General features: G+C 43.3%; 1 protein-coding gene and 1 long non-coding RNA gene across 12 annotated transcripts in view; one reads left to right on the forward strand and one right to left on the reverse strand.

The window, feature by feature from the left end:
• The first annotated feature begins 9,697 nt into the window (after positions 1-9,697).
• Positions 9,698-11,283, forward strand: LOC103887938. The gene is made up of 2 exons (XR_002515079.2): positions 9,698-10,311; positions 11,003-11,283. It is a non-coding gene; the product is annotated as an uncharacterized LOC103887938 (long non-coding RNA).
• Positions 11,284-13,212: 1,929 nt separating this feature from the next.
• Positions 13,213-20,837, reverse strand: part of BCAS1 (breast carcinoma amplified sequence 1) — a 128,585-nt gene continuing 120,960 nt past the window's right edge. For all 11 annotated transcript variants that reach the window (XM_031656856.1, XM_031656854.1, XM_009215919.3 and 8 more), the window contains one exon: positions 13,213-14,663. In XM_031656856.1, coding sequence (XP_031512716.1) covers positions 14,589-14,663 — 75 coding nt within the window. In that variant the 3' untranslated portion in view covers positions 13,213-14,588. The remainder of the gene's footprint in view (positions 14,664-20,837) is intronic.

Consider the following 20,837-nt stretch of genomic DNA (forward strand, 5'->3'; position numbering starts at 1 on the left):
CAAATGTGCATTCACCTTAGGGATTGTGCAGTACCTCTTCAAGCCCTAAGGTTGTGCAGTACTTGTGCAGTACCTTTTGTCTGGAATGCTTTTCTTCCTCATATTTGCATGATTCACTCCCCATTCTATGGAACTCTCTGGTCAAATGTCATCTTAAAAGAGCCTTTCCCTGATCAACCCAACTAAATTCACATGGCCTTTACTCTGTATCACTCTGTATTACTCTGCTTTTTCATTTACTAATAGCATATTCCACTTTTTGACATCTTATCACTAGTGGTTTGTTTACTGCCTGTTTCCTATACCAAACTATAAGCTCTTTGAAGGGAAGAGCTTTGTTTTGTTCACTTCTTTATTCTAAGAAATTAGAACAGTGCCTGATCCACAGCATAGATTCTCAGTAAATATTTATTGAATGAATGAATGAATGCAAAGATGGATGAACAAATGAATGGTAGTTAATCTGACAATAAGAGGTGTGGCATCTCTGCAAAGAGATGTTTTGTTGTACATTTGTTTTATTTTCATAACTGTCTTCTCTTATCTTTATTATCTCCCTGTTTCTAATTTTTCTAGGTTTGATTGCTTTTATTTTTCTAAGTTCTTAGGTCATTGATTTTCTTCCTCTCTTGTTATCTAATATGTGCATTTAAAGATAAACATTTCCCTATAAGCACAGCTTTAGCTGAATGCTACATTTTGATATGTCAAATAAATATTTTCTAATTTCTACTGTGATTTCTCTTAAATCATGAGCTATTTGAATTGTTTTGCCTAATTTCCAATTACTTAGACATTTTCTTATCCTTATTGATTTCTAGCTAATTCTACTGCAGTCAGAGAACATATTGTGTGCTTTCAGCATCTGAAGTTTGTCGAGACCTACTCCATAGTCCAGCATGTGACAACTTTTGTTAAATGTTCCATGTGCACTTAGAAAAAGAAGATGCACTGGGCAGTTACTGGTTGATTTGTTCTACAAATGTCAGTTAGGCCAAGTGTGTAAATAGTGCTGGTAAAAATTTCTCCATTCTTACTGACTTATTATCTTTTTGTTTATCAGTTGCTGATAGAAATATGTTAAAGCCTACCTCTATAATTGTGGATTTATATCTCCTTTTAGATCTGGCAGTTTCTGCTTTATGTATATTGAAGCTATTCTAGTAGCTACTGTAGATTTAGAATTGCTTTTTCTGGTAGGACTGACTCTTTTCGTTATTGTAAGATAATCCTCTTTATCTTTTATGTTGCCTCTTTTCTTAAAGTGTATTCCATCTGATACTAGAATAGCTACACTAGTTTTCTTTCGATTAGTATGTTCATGAAATATCTGTTTCTATCTTTATTTGCATCTTTTCTGTGTGCTTATATTTAGGTCTTATCTCTTGTAAGAAGATTATATTTGGGTTTTTGTTTTTTATTTAGCATACAATCTATCTGTCTTTTAATTGGAATATTTAGTCTATTTACATGTAAAGTAATTATTAGTATAGTACTATCAGGATATTAATATATTATTGTTTTAATTAGTCTCAACTTTTACAAGTTCCCCATTTTCTCCTTTCTGACCTTTTAAATTAATGAAGTCTTTTTTCAATCATTGTGCTTCTCCTATTAGCTTGTTTTTTTCTATATTTTTTATTACCTTATAGATTACAATGATAATTCCTGACTTATCAGGATCTAATAAAATTAGTATATTTGCTAGCTCTCAGGCAATACAAGAATTTGGAACATGTTTAGTACCTTTTTTTTTCCCTTGACTATCTTTTGTGTTATTGCTACCATGTATTTTAACTCTACATATATCGTATTTTATTTTATATTTTATTTCTTTTTGAGATAGAGTCTTGCTCTGTTGCTCAGGCTGGAGTGTAGTGGCACAGTCTTGGTTCGCTGCAACCTCTGCCTCCTAGGTTCAAGTGATTCTCCTGCCTCAGCCTCCCGAGTAGCTGGGACTACTACTGTGCCACCATGCCCGGCTAATTTTTGTGTTTTTAGTAGAGATGGGGTTTCACTGTGTTGGCTAGGCTGGTCTCAAACTCCTGACCTGAAGTGATCCGCTCACTTTGGCCTCCCAAAGTGCTGGAATCACAGGTGTGAGCCACCACACCTGGCCGTCTATATAGATTTTATATCCCAGAAGACATTATTATGATCTTTTTTTTTTTTTTTGAGACGGAGTCTCGCTCTGTCGCCCAGGCTGGATTGCAGTGGCCCGATCTCGGCTCACTGCAAGCTCCGCCTCCCGGGTTCACGCCATTCTCCTGCCTCAGCCTCCGGAGTAGCTGGGACTACAGGCGCCCGCCACCACGCCCGGCTAGTTTTTTGTATCTTTTAGTAGAGACGGGGTTTCATCGTGTGAGCCAGGATGGTCTCGATCGCCTGACCTCGTGATCCGCCCGTCTCGGCCTCCCAAAGTGCTGGGATTACAGGCTTGAGCCACTGCGCCCGGCCTATTATGATCTTTTAACATAGTTGGTATTTGTTTAGATTTACCGACACATTTATCCTTCTGTTGCTTTTAATTCTTTCCTACGTTTTTATTCTTCCATCTGAGATCATTTTATTTTTTTCTTAAAGGGTATCTTTTAGTATTTCTTTTAGTAAGGATCTGCTGGTAAGATAGTAACTTAGTTTTTGTTTATCTGAAAACATAGTTATCTTCAATTTTGATAGCTATTTCTTACTAGGTGTAGAACTATAGGTTGCCAGGGGTTTTTTCAACCCCTTATTTTTTTTCTTTCTTCTTTTCTTTTTCTTTTCCATCTTATCTTTTTTTTTTTTTTTAAGGAGTTTGTCCTAAGACTTTCATTAGTTCTGCTGAAAAGTCAACGGTCAGTCTTATTGTTGCTTTCAATGGAAGTGGAGCGCTGCATCTCTCTTTTAGGATGCCTTCAAGGTTTTTGTCTAGCTTTTATATTTGTACTCAGTAGGTAAGACAGTCTGCAATTATGTGGCCATTTTCCCAAGATAAATTTTACTTATTAAATGGCTTTGGTTTTCCACAGATGATGTTAGAGACAGCAGGTAGAGGTAGGGGGAATGAAGGGAGATCAAATCGAGAGAGGTTAAGCTAGAGGAAGTAGCTTCACCTAAGGTGAGTAGACCCTAGACAATCGGCAGAATGCTGGGCCAAAGGAAAGACACAGGGGGCAGGATGGCATTTTCTGAAGATAAATGACCCCAGAAATTCAGACAGTGTGATATCCAATATTCACTTTATGTCTCTATTGTGTTGTATTTCCCTTAAGTAAGTGAGTCCAGAGAGGATAATCAGCTTGTCCATCAAACAGCCAGTCAGAGGGACAGGCTGACATTCAAACTCATGCTAGTAGACTCTAGATCCCACACTTTTAGCCACCGAACTATATTAAAGATCAGAGGCTTTTACACTTTTCTTATGACAAATCATAACAAGAAATACATTTTGAATCTATACACATACATTAGCAATCAAAACAAATCTTCCACTAATAAATGTTGCCCACATTACCCATGATGCACCATGAGATTTCTACTGTGTTCTTTTCCATTCCATTCTGTTCCATTCCATTTCATTTGCTGGATCAACATAAGTGGGTTGGGCCCTGGCTTCAAATAAAAACCACTGCTAAAGACAGGAACTTACCTTAAAGGTTAAAAAAAGGACATAACTCTGATTAGCCAAGAAAAACTCAGAAAGTGAGAAGGAAGGGCAAAAACAAAACAAAACAAAAAACTTCTTTTTGTCTTTCAGGAATTTTAATAATAAAACAGCTTTGGATCACCTATTTTAGATTCTTCTAGTAGACAGCCCCCAGTAGATTCTTTAACTTTCCAAATGGCATTGAAAAAGCAAGGAAGTTAATTTTACCTCTTTGGGAGGCCGTCTCAGTCCTATCTATCCATTGGAGGGCAGGGCAGCCACTCAATAAATGTCTGTTGCATGAGTCAAGCAGAGGGTCAGACCGGGGTGTCTCAGAGCCCTCCCTGCTCTTCTATTCTCTAGTAAGCCACTGAATGAAGAAGGCTGCCACATTTTTCTCTGGGTCAATATCAACAGCAAAACAATATCCCAGAACGGTCATTTCTGGGACAATAAACAGTTTTCCAGAGCTGCTATCTTAGGCCTCTCTGCCACAGAGGGATTAAAGAGAAATGCACCCCCGCCCCCCCACCCAGAGTTTCCTGTCCTGTCTTGCGGTTGACTTAAAACATTTTCAACTCCCGCCTCCCCCTTTCTCACCATCTCTCTTCATGGTTAAAGAGGTTATAAATTTGCAAAGGAAATGATTAAGCAAATCCAGAGATCTTGGCCATGGGACCTGATTTTTCAAGGCCTTAGTTTTTGAAAGCTGAAGAAATCTGTCCACTGAAGGATTTGCACATGAGTTTTTTAGTCTTAGGGCTGGGGCATAGTTTCCTGTTTTTGTATTCTCAAAACTGTTAAGCTACTTGTGAACAACTGGCCAGCAAAGATAGGGAGGGGGCAGGCGATGCGGAGAGAGTGTTACGAGCCCAGAGGGGAGGAGAAAGGCTGTTTCTCCTCAGTTCTCCCAGAACCTCTATGAAAATAGAAAGATTGATTGATTGATTTTTTTAAAGACAGTGAAGTAGAGACAAGGGGTAGATTCTTGACATTGAAGTTGGAGGTGTGAGTGATAAAGACGAGAAGGAAGTTTTAGCAGGAACTTGAAAAAGCTGATTGATACTCAAAGAACAGTATGTCTCCATGAGCATGAACATTTATTAGACACTAATGTTGTGCTTTGCATGGAATACATCATTAAATGCCCACAGCAACTCAGTGAGGTGGATTCTGCTAGTGTCTCCACTTTTTGGATGTGAAAGTGAAGCTCGAAAAAATTAAGGAACTTGCTCAAAGCCATGTGGCTAGCAAGTAGCACCACTGGGATTCCAACCAAGGCCGTTTGGACCCAGAGCCTGTGTTCATAGCTACCGCTCTCTTCTGAAGATAAAGGAGGAGACAAGGATGTCAGCATGACCGTAGCATACATGTTCATTTATATAGAGCCAGGGAAGCGGGTGGGACCCGAATCAAGGTTGCCCCTTCCCCCTCCCCTCCCCTTTCCTTCTCTTTTTCCTCCTCTTAAAGCCACCAACTGTGCTAGGTATTTGTCTGTTTACTCTTAGATCATTTTTCCAAGTTTCTCTTCAAACTGCATTTCCCAGGTTCCTTGACCAACTGGCTTCTGGTTAGGTTCAGCCAATGGGCAGCACTGACACGTATTTTTCCTGCCTCCTCCCTCCAAACAACAATAAAGGTACTGCTTGCAGAAGCTTCCATCTGGTTCCAGCTACCCTCAAGCAGCCTCACCCCCATCCACATGGGGTTCTACTTCCCACAGGGTGCCCGGGTTCCCTGGCTCCAGCAGCATCACCTCTTCCCTTTGGCTATCTGTCTCTAGAGGCAGTTCGGTTTGTAGCCTATTTCTATGTCTAATCTCTGGGTGTCTGTTCAACATGCTTGTCTTTGCAACTCTTCCAGCACCTTTAAAACTAGCGCCCATATTAATGTCCTTCTATTCAGCTCCTTGTCATGGGATAGATGTTCCCGAGAAAACCCTAAGACACAGATTTTTTTTTTGTTTTTGAAACGAAGTCTCGCTCTTGTCCCCCAGGCTGGAGTGTGATAGCGCAGTCTCGGCTCACTGCAACGTCTGCCTCCCAGGTTCAAGCAATTCTCCTGCCTCAGCCCATCCCCCCCGCCCCGCCTCGAGTAGCTGGGAATATAGGCGCCTGCCACCACGCCTGGCTAATTTTTTTTTTTTTTTTTTGAGACGGAGTTTCGCTCTTGTTGCCCAGGCTGGAGTGCAATGGTGCGATCTCGGCTCACCGCAACCTCCCCTCCCCGGTTCAAGCGATTCTCCTGCCACAGCCTCCCTAGTAGCTGGGATTACAGGCATGTGCTACCACGTCCGGCTAATTTTGTATTTTTAGTAGAGATGGGGTTTCTCCTGTTGGTCAGGCTGGTCTCAAACTCCTGGCCTTAGGTGATCCGCCCACCTGGGCCTCCCGAAGTGCTGGGATTACAGGCATGAGCCACCGCGCCCGGCCACGCCCAGCTAACTTTTGTATTTTTAGTAGAGATAGGGTTTTACCATGTTGGCCAGGCTGGTCTAGAACTCCTAACCTCAGGTGATCCTTTTTTTTGGAGAAGAGTCTCGCTCTGTCGCCCAGGCTGGAGTGCAGTGGCCGGATCTCAGCTCACTGCAAGCTCCGCCTCCCGGGTTCAGGCCATTCTCCTGCCTCAGCCTCCCGAGTAGCTGGGACTACAGGCGCCCGCCCCCTCACCCGGCTAGTGTTTTGTATTTTTTTTTTAGTAGAGACGGGGTTTCACCGCATTAGCCAGGATGGTCTCCATCTCCTGACCTCGTGATCCGCCCGTCTCGGCCTCCCAAAGTACTGGGATTACAGGCTTGAGCCACCGCGCCCGGCCAGAAGTTTTTAACCTAAGACACAGAACCTAAGACAAAAACTTGGGTGCAAGTAGTTTATTTGGGAAATGATCCCAGGAAGCACAAATGTTGAGGGGGGGGAGGGGCTCGTGCTCATGAGTATGTTACTGTTGTGGGTGACGAGTGGCTTGGTCTTGCTGAGGACCCTTGAGAGAACATGAAGACGACCCCTCAACATTGTCCCACTGAGAGATGGGGCAGCTGAGATATTTACCTGCCCTCTCCCATCTTTCATTGATTGAGAGTTGTCCTTCGGGGCATAAAATTTCAGGTATTTTCAAAATGCCACGCAGGTGGGCTAAACAAGCTCCTACAGCCCTTGGAGAAAGCCACCAAGAGGAAAAGCAAAGAACGAGGAGTTTTGGGGTGGGAAGCTGTCAGTGCTGCAGGTAAACTTGGGTGGCTGAAGACGATGGGGCAGGGCAGCCACAGCACCGACTGCCATGGTGACTTGGCCACCATTATAAGTAGATGCAACCATACGACCAAGGACAGCCAAGGTTGGACCCGAGCCCCCTCTCCAGAAATTCTGCCTTACTTCAGAATGGGGTGAACAGCAGGGAAAATGAACATTTTATTTGCTTTCTCTCCTCCCTCCTTTCTTTTGTCTAGATAAGCCAGCCAGTCAACTGCTTATGAGGATGAGGAGAAACTGGGGCAAAGTTTAAGGATGTCCCAAAGGCTGGATGGCCTTCGGTCCGTAAAAGAGAACACATCTGTTCTATTGCAGGCCGAGGTCATCTGCATCCTCATCAATAAGCTAAGTGAGCACTCATGACCTTCCAGACACGGTGCCTACACGCTCTAAATGCATGGTCTCTTTTATTCTCACAACTTTCTGAGATAAGTGCTGTTAGCATTCCCATTCTGCAGAGGAACAAACCAAGGCTCTGAGAAGAAGTAATTTGCTCAAGACCTCACGGCCTGGCATCATGGGTGTGAATCATCTGGGTGAATGATGAGGTCAAATCCCAAGTTCATGTTTGTGACACTTAGAAATAACCATTTACGTGTCCTTTTAAGGGTCAAAACCATTTAGAGGTTTTATCTCTTTCTTACAATCTTCGAAGAAGTTTAACACATTATAATAAATATCTCCCAGATAGCTCAGGTCACTCAGTGAATATTAGTTGAATTGCTTTTGTATTAGATCCTACCTGCAGCCAAAATATAAATCTGACTATGTTACCCTCCAGCTCAAATATCTTCCATGGCTCCCCGTTGCCCTCCAGAGACAATTTAAACTCGTTACTACGGACTCTTTACTCCAAGTCCTTGAGATCCATCTGTGCCACCTCCCCAGCTTCCATCCTCTGATCCGTTCTCCCCACAGTCTCACTTCAGCCATGCTAAGCTACCTGCCATTCTCTCCATGGACCCTGGGCTCTTACACTTGCTGTTCTTCTGGGAGCTCTTTTGTCCAACGCTTATTCACTTTGTGTGAGTTAACTCAACTGTCACCTCCCCAAAGTGGCCAACCTCCACCTGCTGTGGTCTTGCGCCAGTGCCTTCCCCTGAGTCCCACGACATCCTGCATTAGCTTCTCTTACATCATATTATTATTGTTTTTTGCCTGCCTGTCTCTCCCACAGACACGAATGCAAGCCTTTACGTACTTAGGTTGGATTTGAACCTTGGCTGTGCCACGTGTGTTCTCGGGCAAAGTCGTTTTCTCTCTCTGAGCCTTAGTTTCCTCATCTGTGAAATAAGCAGTGAACAAGGTCAAGTCATGTGACACACAATACCTGGCATCTAGTGAGGTTCAGTGCTAGCTTTTATTCTGTATGCATCTTCAGGGCCTGTCTTTGGACCAAACACACTGCTGATGCTCTGTGAAGTGGTAGCTCTACCTGGACCAGTGGTTTTCACATTTTCTCCTTCATTGGAACCACCTGAGGGGTTGCTAAAACACAGGTTACTGGGTCCCATCCCAGGAGTTTTTGATTCTGCAGGTATGGAGCGGGGCTTGAGAGTTTGCATTCCTAATATGTTTTCAGGTGGTGCTGAGGCTGCTTGGTCCTGGGACTGTACTTTTAGAACCATTGGGCTGGTTGCCTGGGAAGGGTAGATGTCTGGTTAGGGTGATCAGGTATTCGGAGTTAAAACAAATTCACACTAGAGGATAAGGCGATCGCCAATGGGTGTGGCCACAAGATGTTTGTTTATCCATTTATCCATTCAACCAATATTTGTTGAGTATCTACCATGTCCAGGCATTGTGCTAGACACTGACAACAGAACAGTGAATGCGCAAGACAAGAAGGTCCAGATCTTGATAAGTTCACAGTCTAGTGGCCCTGCTTTGGAAGGTGGGGACCGTCATTACACAAATCCCCTGAGTGTGAATTGAAGGGGCATAATTAGTTTGGGGAACGGTGAGCCTTAAAAACACTGATATCAATAATGGCTTTACTGTCTACTACATCATTGTATTGCCTTCTCAACAATGATTTCACCAAAATGATTCATTGAAACTGATTATGGTATTCCCAAATCCCCTTGCCTGGAACTGCAGCCATCATTCAGCACAATTTTAGGATGAAGTCAGCCCATGGAACATGGCAGAATGGAGTGTCAGAGAACCAGAGCCAGGCTGTGAGACTTAACACCAGTTATATGAAAAGATACATTTCCTCATTATCGTTGTTAGCTGGAACAGAGTCTCAGAGAATCAAAGCCAAAGATGTTATACAACACCTGTTATATGAAATGATAAATACCCTTATTGTTATGATTATCTGCCAATTCAAGTAGGGGTTTTCTGTTACTTGGTGCTAAAAGTTCCCCATGATAGAATAGCTTGCCTTTCCTAAGTGCTTACAATGTGCCAGCCACTGCAATAAATGTTTGGTATGCACCATCTCACTGCATGCTGACAGCAACTCCACAAGTAGGCTCTATTATTAGCCCATTGTTGAGGGAGGACACTCAGAGTTTAAGTCACTTGCTCTCTATTTGGGAGTGGAGAAGATGAGAGGTAAGGCTGTTTTGTGGAGCAGGATGGGCCAGTAAGGATTATTTAAATGCACTGCAATGACACCAACTTAAACGTTTTGCAATCACACAATCTTCCTTGAGCTTCTTCCAAGATGGAGCAGATAAGGATGGAAACACAAACCAATCAACCTTATCTTCGTTTGGAGGACTGAGAATCGTAGAAGGCAACTGACTTGCCCAGTTCAGCTTTCTCGTTCTAGTTCTCCTCATTAAACTCGACTGCTTTCTAGAAGTTAATCAACAAATACACACTCTCAGGCTGCTTTGGCCCAGTTTCCTGATTAGGCAATCAGGGAAAAAGGGCTAGGCACTGTAGAACCCCAGGTCCTGCAGCTCCCCCATGTGGTTGTATTTTGACAAAAGCATGCTTCTGGGAGAGGAGCTCACGTAAGGAACCAGCCCTTCCATGGCTGTCATAGCAGAAGTGCAGCTGGGGGCCATTTTGTCAAGAAGTGCTCATTTGGAAAAACAAAACAAAACAGAAAACGAAAAAAAAAAGAATCTATACAGGTGCATGCCAGTCCCCCCCGGTAATGAAATGTAACAAAGGAAGCACTTAAGTTCAGTGAGGGAAATACAGCTTTAAATTACAGATGGTACCCTGAGCACTTTATAAACGGTAATGTGTGACAATGTATTATCCTTACTTCTGTGAAATTGTGGACTGCAACTTCTACCCGGGCCAGTTAAAGGGCCAGGAGATGGAGAGGGTTGCGTGAATACCGTTCAAGAAAAGGGCAACAGAGGCTAAGGGGTTAAACTCCCCAGAAAACCAATTTATGCAAAGGGCTGGATCCTGACCGGCATTCTGCGCTAAAGATCTGAATTACAAATTTAGAGAATTTGCTGCTCGGTAAGTAATTTCTTTTCTTCCTAATGGAGACTATAATTTCCAGTGGGCCAGTGCCACTTAATTTGCACTGATAGAGTGAACAAAATCTTGACCACGGAGAAGCCTAATTCTACTCATCGTGCAAAACTGCCTTTTAAAAAGGCTTAAAGAGGGACATTCAAAGGATGGTTAAAACCAACTCCTATAGTCTTACATTGCTGCAAAGCACATTCCCTAGTTTCCCCTGTGTTTGTATCTTGGGTTAGTTAATAATTGGAATCATTTCTTTTTCCTTCCCTGTAAGGTAGGTCGTGTAGCTGATTTTATTTTATTTTTTAAGGTATAAGATCTACTTGGGATTCTCTGACATAGGAAATAACATTGCCAGATTCAGGTGGGAGAAATCTGCACCCTTCCAGGCACTTCGAGAAGGGGAAGGACACAGATTCTTGGTTTCTTGAAATCTCATTCTTTAAGACACTTAGAATCTAATTTGATGAGACCCCAGTGCTTCTGGACTGTTTGCAAACAAACAAGAACAATCTAGTGTGTGTGAAGTGGGAGGAGGGAGGGGAGAGAGTGTGTGTTTAAACCCCTGATCATTTGTCTAAAAAGCAAGGGGATACATACAACAAAAACACAGGAATTTCACTTTCTTTCTCTTTTCCTTCCCATTTTGCCTTCTATTTTGGTATGTGCCTCCTTCTCCAAGACGACGAATGCAGGAAGGACCTCACTGGCTGCTGGGAACAACTGCCCTTTTGAATGAATTCTTTTATGGTTACCAGTCAAAAAGTCACCGTCAGCTGGAACTGGAAGGGAGGGGTGTGTGTGTGTGTGTGTGTGTGTAGTGGCAGCCATTTCAGCTCAATAGCTCCATTCCTGGAAAGGCCACTTCTTCTTGACATGGGAGAAGACACGCTTCCCTGTGTACCTAAAAATAAATAATAAGTCAATAAATAATCATGATAATAAAGGCATTTTTGCTCCCTCCCCCCGGTCTTAATTCTTTCTCTTTTCATAATGTTTTCCTGTGTGCCACTTTGCTTTGCTTATTTTCCCCACTGCTTGTTGTCTGAGTGGCATTTCTGGGAGTCTGTGTCCTAAAGGCTTTCTTGGGTTTACGGGTGAGTTTCTACTCTTTTTCACTCTAGGTCAGCATAAGGGGTGGGCATTAGTATTTGTTGTAAATGCATTGGGAATGGGATCTCAACTCAACACAACAACAACACACACACAAACACAAAAATGGAGTATTGTTTCTTAAGCTATAACTGAATTGAGAGTTCTCCCAATAAGTCATGTGCTTTACTTCTCTCTGGTCTTTCTTGCTTTTTTTTTTTTTAAAAAAAGCAATTTCATTAGAAGACTATTCTCTTTTTTGGCCCAGGAGCATAGGAAACCAGTTATAAAAACTGTTGGCATGCTTTGCAGAGAGATTCTCAGCAAAGAGCATTTTTTTTGTTTGTTTGTTTTGTTTTGTTTTGTTTGAGTGGGGGGCTTGGGAGGGCTCCATCTGCCTTAGTAACTAGCTAAGTAACTGGCCTGGGCTACTCAGTCTGTTTCTCTCCCTCCAGCCGACGGGCATTTCTTATCCGGGCAAAAAGCCCCTGTACCTAGCGAGGTGAAACTTGCAAATGATACTATCACCTTCCTCAGTGGACTGCAGCTCAGGAGCTCACCAAAGGTTGCAGCAGGCAATTCCCGCGGTGTTTGGAGACAAAGGAATAGCAGCTGCCTGGTTTCCTTGAATCACCCCGTGCTCTGATGATGGCAGTGATGGGCCTCCCATCAAGGGCTTCCCCAAGTGCTGTTTTCCTGCTTCGTGTCAAGTTAAGCATTATGCTACTAAGCAGCACGAGATAGTTCGCAACTGGGTGAGGCACAGGTGTGAGTAATCTCGAGGTATGGTCAGGAGGTGTGGAAAAGCTAACCCAGCTGCAAGGAAAAGACCTCTGGTCTTTATTTGAAACACGAATTCGGCCTGTCCAAGCTGGGAGCTAACAGGCTCCCAGCAGCACAGGATCCGCTCCTCACTTACACCTGGGTTTTGAGTGATACCATATTTTGTTGAACACATTTTCCAAATGCCTATTTGCCAAAGTCGTGGTGTGATTTGCCTAAGCATCAAACTTGTCCTTATAGTTGAGGTCCACATCAGGAGAGTATATTCAGTGTTTATTGCCAATCAATGTGTGATGAATTGCATAGATTTGTGTGAGCCAATGTGTGTGTGTGGACCTGTGTTAGTTACATTTATTTATTTGCATGTATGTAAATATGACTGTGTGACTGCATGGATCTATTCCTGAATGATATATATTTATACACATGAATGTGTGCATATATATGCAAATATGGGTATAAATATGTATCTGAACATATATGTGTGTATCTGTAGCGGACACTGCCAATGCACTCATCCTCCAGTTACTTAGGCATCCCAGCTTCTCCATCCCTCCACCTCCCAGGACAGCCCACAGTTCACCTCCGGGGGTTCAAAGGCCGGCTCCCTTGCCTCAAGGTCAAACTATCCGGGTGGTGCAATTCATGCTCCAGCTGAAACCAACCCTTGCCCAATTCCTTTCTTGCCCTCTTTTTTTTCCTCTTACTCGCTTTCCCTGGGAGCCCACTCCCAGTATATCGTATGTGTCCAAATCCCCATCTCAGGTTCTGCTCCAGGCAACCTGGCCTAAGACAGCACTATTCTATACACGCATGTGTGTGTACATGCAGACATATAGGTGCACGCGTTTGTGTGTGTGTGTGTGTGCCCATATACAAGGAAATCTGGGAGGATCTGGGAGAGAATTATCTTCCAAAGAAGATAATGGAGGAAGAGTATGGATTTTATACTGTAGAAGTTAGAGCCGTCTCAGATATAGAGTGGGACTGCTTTGAAAGTTGGAAATTAAAAGATACTTTAGAAGTAAATGTATTTTTTATTAAATCAGAAAAAGAAAGACACAGTTTACATGACTGTCAGTCAATCATATGCTACTTTGAATTACATTTTAATAGACTCAGGGTCCTATTTACTCCTTTGTACAGGTATTAAAAACAACTCAGGTATTTGAATAATCTTCTGTGAATTTTTATTAACTGAGGTTATGGGGAGGGTTTTATCAAAGCACATCCTGAGAACATTAGGAATGACAGACACACTTGAGATAAGTGTCAGACGGAACAGATGAAGCGAGCCCCTCAGCCATCTGAGAAACATTAATAATGTAAGATAGCAGAGACCAAATCTTTGTTAGGGATACAGAATACAGGATAAAAATGGGGACCTTACCGCCCCCTTGTGTTGCAAAATAACTGTGCAACTTCCTTTATTTATTTATTTTTTTAAGTTGTAATCTTTGCCCTTGTCACTGAGCCTCAAAAGCAATTGTTTTCCCAAATCATTTTAAGCCCTCCCCAGTCAATCTTTTCCCTCTCATCAATAACTTACAAGGACCCTATTTGAAAAACAACGCTTATTCATTCCTTTTTCTATACCCCACACATTCCATTCTAGGAAATTGGCAACCGTCCAACACTGCCCGAGTTCTCCCTCCTTGAAATGTGAATTTAAACAAATGGATTTTCATCTCCCCTCTTCAAGCTTAGAGGACAAGCACGCGTTTACTACAATGCTTAATTCCTTCTAGCATCATTTCTCTTCCACAACTTACTTGCCACTGCCTTTTTTTTTTTTTTTTTTGACAGAATCTTGCTCTGTCGCCCAGGGTGGAGTGCAATGGTGCAGCTTCCACTCACTGCAACCTCCACCTCCTGGGTACAAGCGATTCTCATACCTCGGGCTCCCGAGTAGCTGGGACTACAGGTGCGTGCCACCATGACTGGCTAATTTTTGTATTTTTAGTAGAGATGGGTTTCACGATGTTGGCCAGGCTAGTCTTAAACTCCTGACCTCGGGTGATCCACCCGCCTTGGCCTCCCAAAGTGCTGGGATTACAGGCGAGAGCCACCACACCCGGCCACCACTGCCATTTTCATCACTTAAACCAAACACATTCCTCTACTCCCTCCCTTTCCCACTTGGTGATCATCAACTCTTCCGACCCAACTAGGTGACCTGCTAAACCATCTTTACAGTGATTTGCCAGAAAAGACTGGACCAGAGACGTAAATAATACACCTCAATATACAACAGCTCGGGCTTAATTTCTAGGCAGAATTTCATTTGCTGGCTATCAGAAGAATATATACATGGAACATGTTTGAGGAGGAGATGGAGTAAGGAGAACACATCTTGGTGGCAGGAGAACCTGGTGGGAACCGTGCTGATTTGTTTACTTGGATTTGCCAACTGGTCCGATGGATACTGGGTCTGTTTGCACTTGAGCATCCAACATCCGCTTTGGTCCCTGGAGAAAAACAGAAAGACGTGGCAGCCTACTGAAGATCTGTAATGTCAACAGCAACAATGGCCATTTATGTAGTACTTACTCTGTGCTAGGTGCTGTGCTAAATTAATGTATCTCATTCCTCAGTGTAATGGTCTCCAATCAGATGCCCGGGTTTGATACCCAGTTATATGACTTTCTAGCTTTGTGAAAACTTGGACAAATTACTTATCATCTTTGTGCTTTGGTTTCTTTATCTTTAAAATGGAAATGGCAAACGTACCTCAGAGGGTTGTTCCCAAGATAAAGTGAGTTCATACTTACAATGCACTTACTACCTGGGGTGTAGAAACCCCAACCAATTCTACCTCACTTTAGCCCCTGCTCCCCAGTTACCATCTAGGTTCATCACCCTGTTTTATTTTCTCTCAGAACATACCACTCTCTGAAATGATTTTATTATCTAATTTATTTGTCTAACATCTGTCTTCTACACCATATTGGAAGTTGCATAGATTCTGTGTGTCTCAGTGCCTTGCAGGTACCTAACCTTAACACTGACTGAATGTAGGTGAAGGAATGTTGTCAGACAGATACTATTATTTTATTTTACTTTTTTGAGACAAAGTCTCACTCTGTTGCCTAGGCTGAAGTACAGTGGTGGGATTGTGGTTCACTGTAGCCTTGAAGTCCTGGGCTCAAATGATCCCCTCACGTCAGCCTCCCCAGTAGCTCAGACTACGGGTGCACACCACCACATCCAGCTAATTTTTGAATTTTTTGTAGAGATGGGGTCTCAATTTGTTGTCCAGGCTGCTCTTGAACTCCTGGGCTCATGTGATCCTCCTACCTTGGTCTCCCAAAGTGTTGGAGTTACAGGTGTAAGCCACTATGCCTAGCTTGGGTACTATTATTATTATTATTTTACCGTTTCTGTCAAGTAAAACTTACAAAAAGTAAAGTTAACATTTTCTGTATTTGGTTCTATGAGGATAGACCAACACAAATAGCTACCTAAAACCGCCACCCAGATTGACATGTCACATGGTTCTGTCCCCTCCCAGATCCTTCTTGTGCCTTCTGTGGTCAACCCCTCCCCAACGCAGACCCTGGAAAGCACCGATCTGTTCTTATCCCTAGAGTTCTGCCTTTGCCAGGATGTCATGTCATGGGATCCTAGAGCATATACAGCCCTTCAGACTAGCTTCCTTCATGTAGCATAGTGCATTTGAGATTCACCCACATTGCTGCATGGATCAATTGTGGACCTCCGTTTATACTATAAGGCAGTATAGGGTAGTACAGTATAAGATTGTATATATTGTACATTACAGTATATATATAGTATAGAGTAGTATAATGTGTTTGTAGCATAGTATATATAGACAGTATAGTGTAGTATAAGGTAATATAGGATAGTATAATATAGGGTAGTGTATATTTTATAGTATATATAGTATACATATACAGTATAGTCAAGTATGGTAACTATAGCACAGTATAGTTTAGCACATTGTATAGTATAGTAAATATAGTATAGCATAGCATAATGTATAATATAGTATGATATATACAGAACAGTATAGTATATAGTATAGGAAAGGGAAGTATAATATACTATCACAAAGTATATATGGTCTAATATATGTACATAGCATCATGTAGTATAATGCAGTAGAATATACATGGTATCATATAATATGAAATATATAGAGTGTATTATAGCATAATAAATAGAGTGTAGTTTAGTATATATGATGTACATAGGGCACATATATAGTGTATATATATATAGAGTACATAGATTGTGTAGTGCCCTGTATAATCTAGCATAGTATAGTACATTGTATATACTACACAGTGTAGTGTAATTTCATGTACTTTACAGATTGCTGGGCTTTGAACACCAGACCTGTCACTTCCTAGCTGGGTGACTTTGATCAAATTGCTTAACCCTCTACTTAAGCCTTAATTTTACCATTGATAAAAGGGGAATTCACAGGGTAGTTTTGAAGATTAAATGTTAGTATATGCAATGTACTTTGAACAATCTTTGTCACACAGTAAGTGTGATAAAAGAGTTGTGATTATTTTTAGTGGTCGTAGTTGAATTCACTAATTCATTCAACAATATATATTGAGCACATACTGCACACAACACATTGTGTTATTAATAGTTCTGAGGCATTAAGAGATGACCAGGACACCGCGAGATACTCAAAGCTTGGGCCCAGGAATCAGCTGTGGATTTGGGGATGCTCCATCCCTTTCTGGTTTCATGACCTCTGGCAGGCCCCTCGCCGCTGAGAGCCTGCTGCCTCATGTGTGTGAGGTCTTAGACTGCCCCTATTCCACCTGGTCCTCACTGCAGCCCATGAGGTTGATGCCACTGCCGCTCTGAGGCTACAGAAGAGGCTGCTGAAGCCCAGAGAGCCTAAGCTACTTTAGCCAAGTCCCTGCCAGTAAGTGGGGTGCTGGGACTCCCCATGGCACAGCGGTACCCGACTCATCTCTGCACCTTTACAACCCAGGGCAGGGGCTAACTAAGTAATACTCACAAAATAGCCTTTCCTGACTAATTAAACCTCACAAGCATTGTTCTTAGGGCATTGTACACGACTGCATTTCATCTTCATGCTAACCCTGTGATGTCAGCACCATTCACTTCATTAATCCGGTATTTGAAACTCAGCAAGGTGACAGGTCCAAGCTCATGCAGCCACTAGAAGAGAGCTGGGAAGTCCAGGAACAAGCTTCTTGCAAGTGTCTAGAGCCTGGTCTCAGGCTGGCCATGGGTGGCACCCATCCATCCTGCCTCTGTTTGCCCAGCATGCCTTGCCGTGGGTCCTGGTTCACGCAGGCTCCACCCTGCCCAGTCAGCTCACCTCTATGAAAGCTTACTTCCCCGAGGTTTCCATCCTTTAGGTTCCATGAGCTTGACCTTGGGGCTTGATGGGCTAAACAGCAAACTCAGATGGCCAAGTGGCTGCCACGGGCCTGAACTTTGCATATAGATGAACTTGTACAAGCATTTTCTTCATTTATTTTAAAAAATTAGATGCTGGCATTTAAAAATTAGGTATTTTCTCATAAAAATTCCCCACTTTTGTTATTTTCTCTTGAATAAATGGACAAGTCCTGCCACAATGGGTCTGCAGTTCCCCAAGGTAACATGTGGCTGGTGCTGAGGAGTGGCACCCCCGTTAGGTGGGCACCAGCCCTTCAGGTTGCCACAGACCACACCTAACTCACTGGCCTCATACACGTGCCCTTCTGGCCTCACTGAGACTCCACCTTGGAAGTCAGAGACTTAAATCCAACCCTTTTCCTGCCTTGTATGCCAGGACTACACTTCACAGTTCACAAGGCCAAACAAGCCCCATTCTCTTACCTGTTCTATCTCCAGCCCAGTGAGGTGGACAGTGATTATTATTCACCCTATTTTACAGCTGCAGAAACTGAGGCTCCAAGATGACCTAGGACTAGGTCATGCAGTAACGGCCTGGTCACTTTGACTTGGAATCTGGCCCTCAGCTCACCTGCTGTCCCCGACTCTCTCCTGTTCACTGCCCGCTCTTTCCAACCCTTGGTCTCAGGCTCCTTGGAGTGACTGTGCTGACTGTCACAAGCCTCGGTTCAGCCCACACCAGTGTGGACAGACGTATTCCCCTTTCAAACCTCCCTCTGTTCATCTGCTAAACCTGCCTGCAGATTGCACTGCACAGAATCTAGCAGTTCAGCGGCCCAAGAAAACGGGAAAGGGGAAGGCCGGGAAAGGGGCCATCCAAAAAGTGGTGCTTAGGGGAAGGGAGAAATCCAGTCTTCCACCAATCAGAATAGTTTCACTTTTATCATAGGTGTCTGTGTGTGCATATATGCATATATCTGTACACACACACACACACACAGAGGTTTTGTGACATTTTCTTTTGTAAACAAAAAAAGTCCCTTCGCTCAAAAAGAAAGGAAAATGTTTGCAAACAGTTGGACTTCGTGAATTCCAAGGGCTTCCTTCCAGTTCTTTCCAGATTTTTGAAAACCAGGTGGGTTGCTCTCAGTTAGAACTCAAGCAGCATGATGGAGAAGGAGGAAAAAAGGACCTGACTAACGAGGACGTCACTGTGAGACAAAGATCACGCAGGGATCGGCCTGCGGTGTGTCTCATTTCCTGTGGGTGACAGGCACCACTAGAGTTCTGTGGGCGGTGACAGACTTGGCTGCCAGCGTTCCCCTCCCAGGAAGGCAGTCGGGCAACCCTGGGGAATGTGTCCAGCTTGAAAGTCTTTGAGGCTTGGTCTTTGGAAAGTGGCAGGGAAGCCCCCTCCATCCTCCATCATTGCTGAAGGCCTTGTGACACTGGGACAGTGCAGGACTTGGGGTCTAGGGGACCTGAGCTGAATGCTGACTCTGTCTCTGAGAACCTGTGGAATGTTCAGGAAAAGACACAGCTTCCTGGAGGCCTGGCTTATGTGTCTGGGAGGTGTGGCAGGAGCAGTCCCACCCTGAAGGGATGCTGCCATCCTAAAGAGATGAGGTCTGTAAAGGAGTGTGGTCCCAGAGGAGGGACTCGGCGTCTAGAACTGTAATTAGTGTCTCAAACCTGTCCAATTCTTGTCTCTTCCTCAGGAATCACCAGGCCAATCTCCATCAGCTCTCCCAGGAAACATGACCTGTATTAACCAGCTCCTAATGACCTTCAACAGCCATTCTCCAGCACAGCAGCAAAATAAAATCTTTGAATGTTATCAACAGGGGCCAAGACTTCTTACTTAATATCTGTGAGTAGCTTCCCTGCTCAGGTAGGATTACGTCCCCATTCCGTGCACAGCCTGTACAGCCTGCATGAGCAGGTCCTGGCCCATGGCTCCAATCTTACTTCCACCATTCTTCCCCCACCCTACCTCTCCACCTGCAGCAACCAGGGCCTCGTTTCTCTTCCTGAAATGTACTAAGCTCACTAAGCTCATTCCCACCCCCGCGCCTCTGCCAGGGCTGTCCCCTCCTCCTGGAAGAATGAGCCTTGCTCCCTTCCTGTCTGGCACATTTAACCCTCCTGTCTCATCTCAGACATATCTCCTCAGAGACAATTTTGGGATCCACCAATTAAAAGTAGCACACCCCGCCCCCCACACACACTCAGGCAAAAGTAGCACACACCTCCCATCCATACTTAGGTAAACTCTATCGCGGGACCTTGTTTATTTCCCTCAGTGATCTCCCAGACCTACGATTTTGTTGGCAAATTTTGCCTTTAATTTTGTAACTTTAACTTTGTAGTTTTAATAAGTTTAACTTTGTTTTTTAACTTATCTATTAATACTTTTTAGCTCCATGCTTCCCCTTAGAATATGAACCCGTGATGTCAGGGACCCCATCCCCTTTGTTTGCTGAATATACCTCCAGTGCCTAGTTCAAGGCTTGGCACATGTTTTCTGCAAAGGGCCAGATGGCAAATATTTTAAGTCTTATGAGCCATGCAGTCTAGTTGACTAGTCAATCCAACTAGTCAACCCTCATGTTTTTGTGTGAAAGCAGCTACGGACAACATGTAAATGAATGAACATGGCAATGTTCCAATAAAACTTTATTTACAAAAACAAGGGTTGCATTTTTAATACCCCTGGTCTAGCTCAGTGCCAGGATTCTAAATATTCTACAAATATTTGTTAAATGAATGACCAGATTATTAGAAATCATCTGAACTTTTCCACACCATATTTCTTTTTCAGCCTTCGTACTTATTGTAGAGGCTGGCTTCTATTAAAATAATTAGAAGCCACAATGTAAATCATTCTGTGGGTGGTGTTCATTTTAAATGAATGAATAAATCATGGGTTAAAAAGTGTAAACTAAGGCCAGGCACTGTGGCTCATGTCTGTAATCTCAGCACTTTGGGAGGCCAAGGTGGGTGGATCACTCAAGGTCGGGAGTTCGAGACCAGCCTGACCAACTTGGAGAAACCCCATCTCAACTAAAAATACAAAAGTAGCCAAGCATAGTGGCACATGCTTGTAATCCCAGCTACTTGGGAGACTGAAGGAAGAGAATCGCTTGAACCTGGGAGGCAGAGGTTGCGGTGAGCCGACATTGCACCATTGTACTCCAGCCTGGGCAACAAGAGCGAAACTCCATCTCAAAAAAAAAAAAAAAAAAAAAAGTAAACTAAAAGAAACCCAAATGCTTTCCCCAACATCT

Source organism: Papio anubis, chromosome 16 (genome assembly GCF_008728515.1).
Source record: "Papio anubis isolate 15944 chromosome 16, Panubis1.0, whole genome shotgun sequence".
Classification (NCBI taxonomy): Eukaryota; Metazoa; Chordata; class Mammalia; order Primates; family Cercopithecidae; genus Papio; species Papio anubis.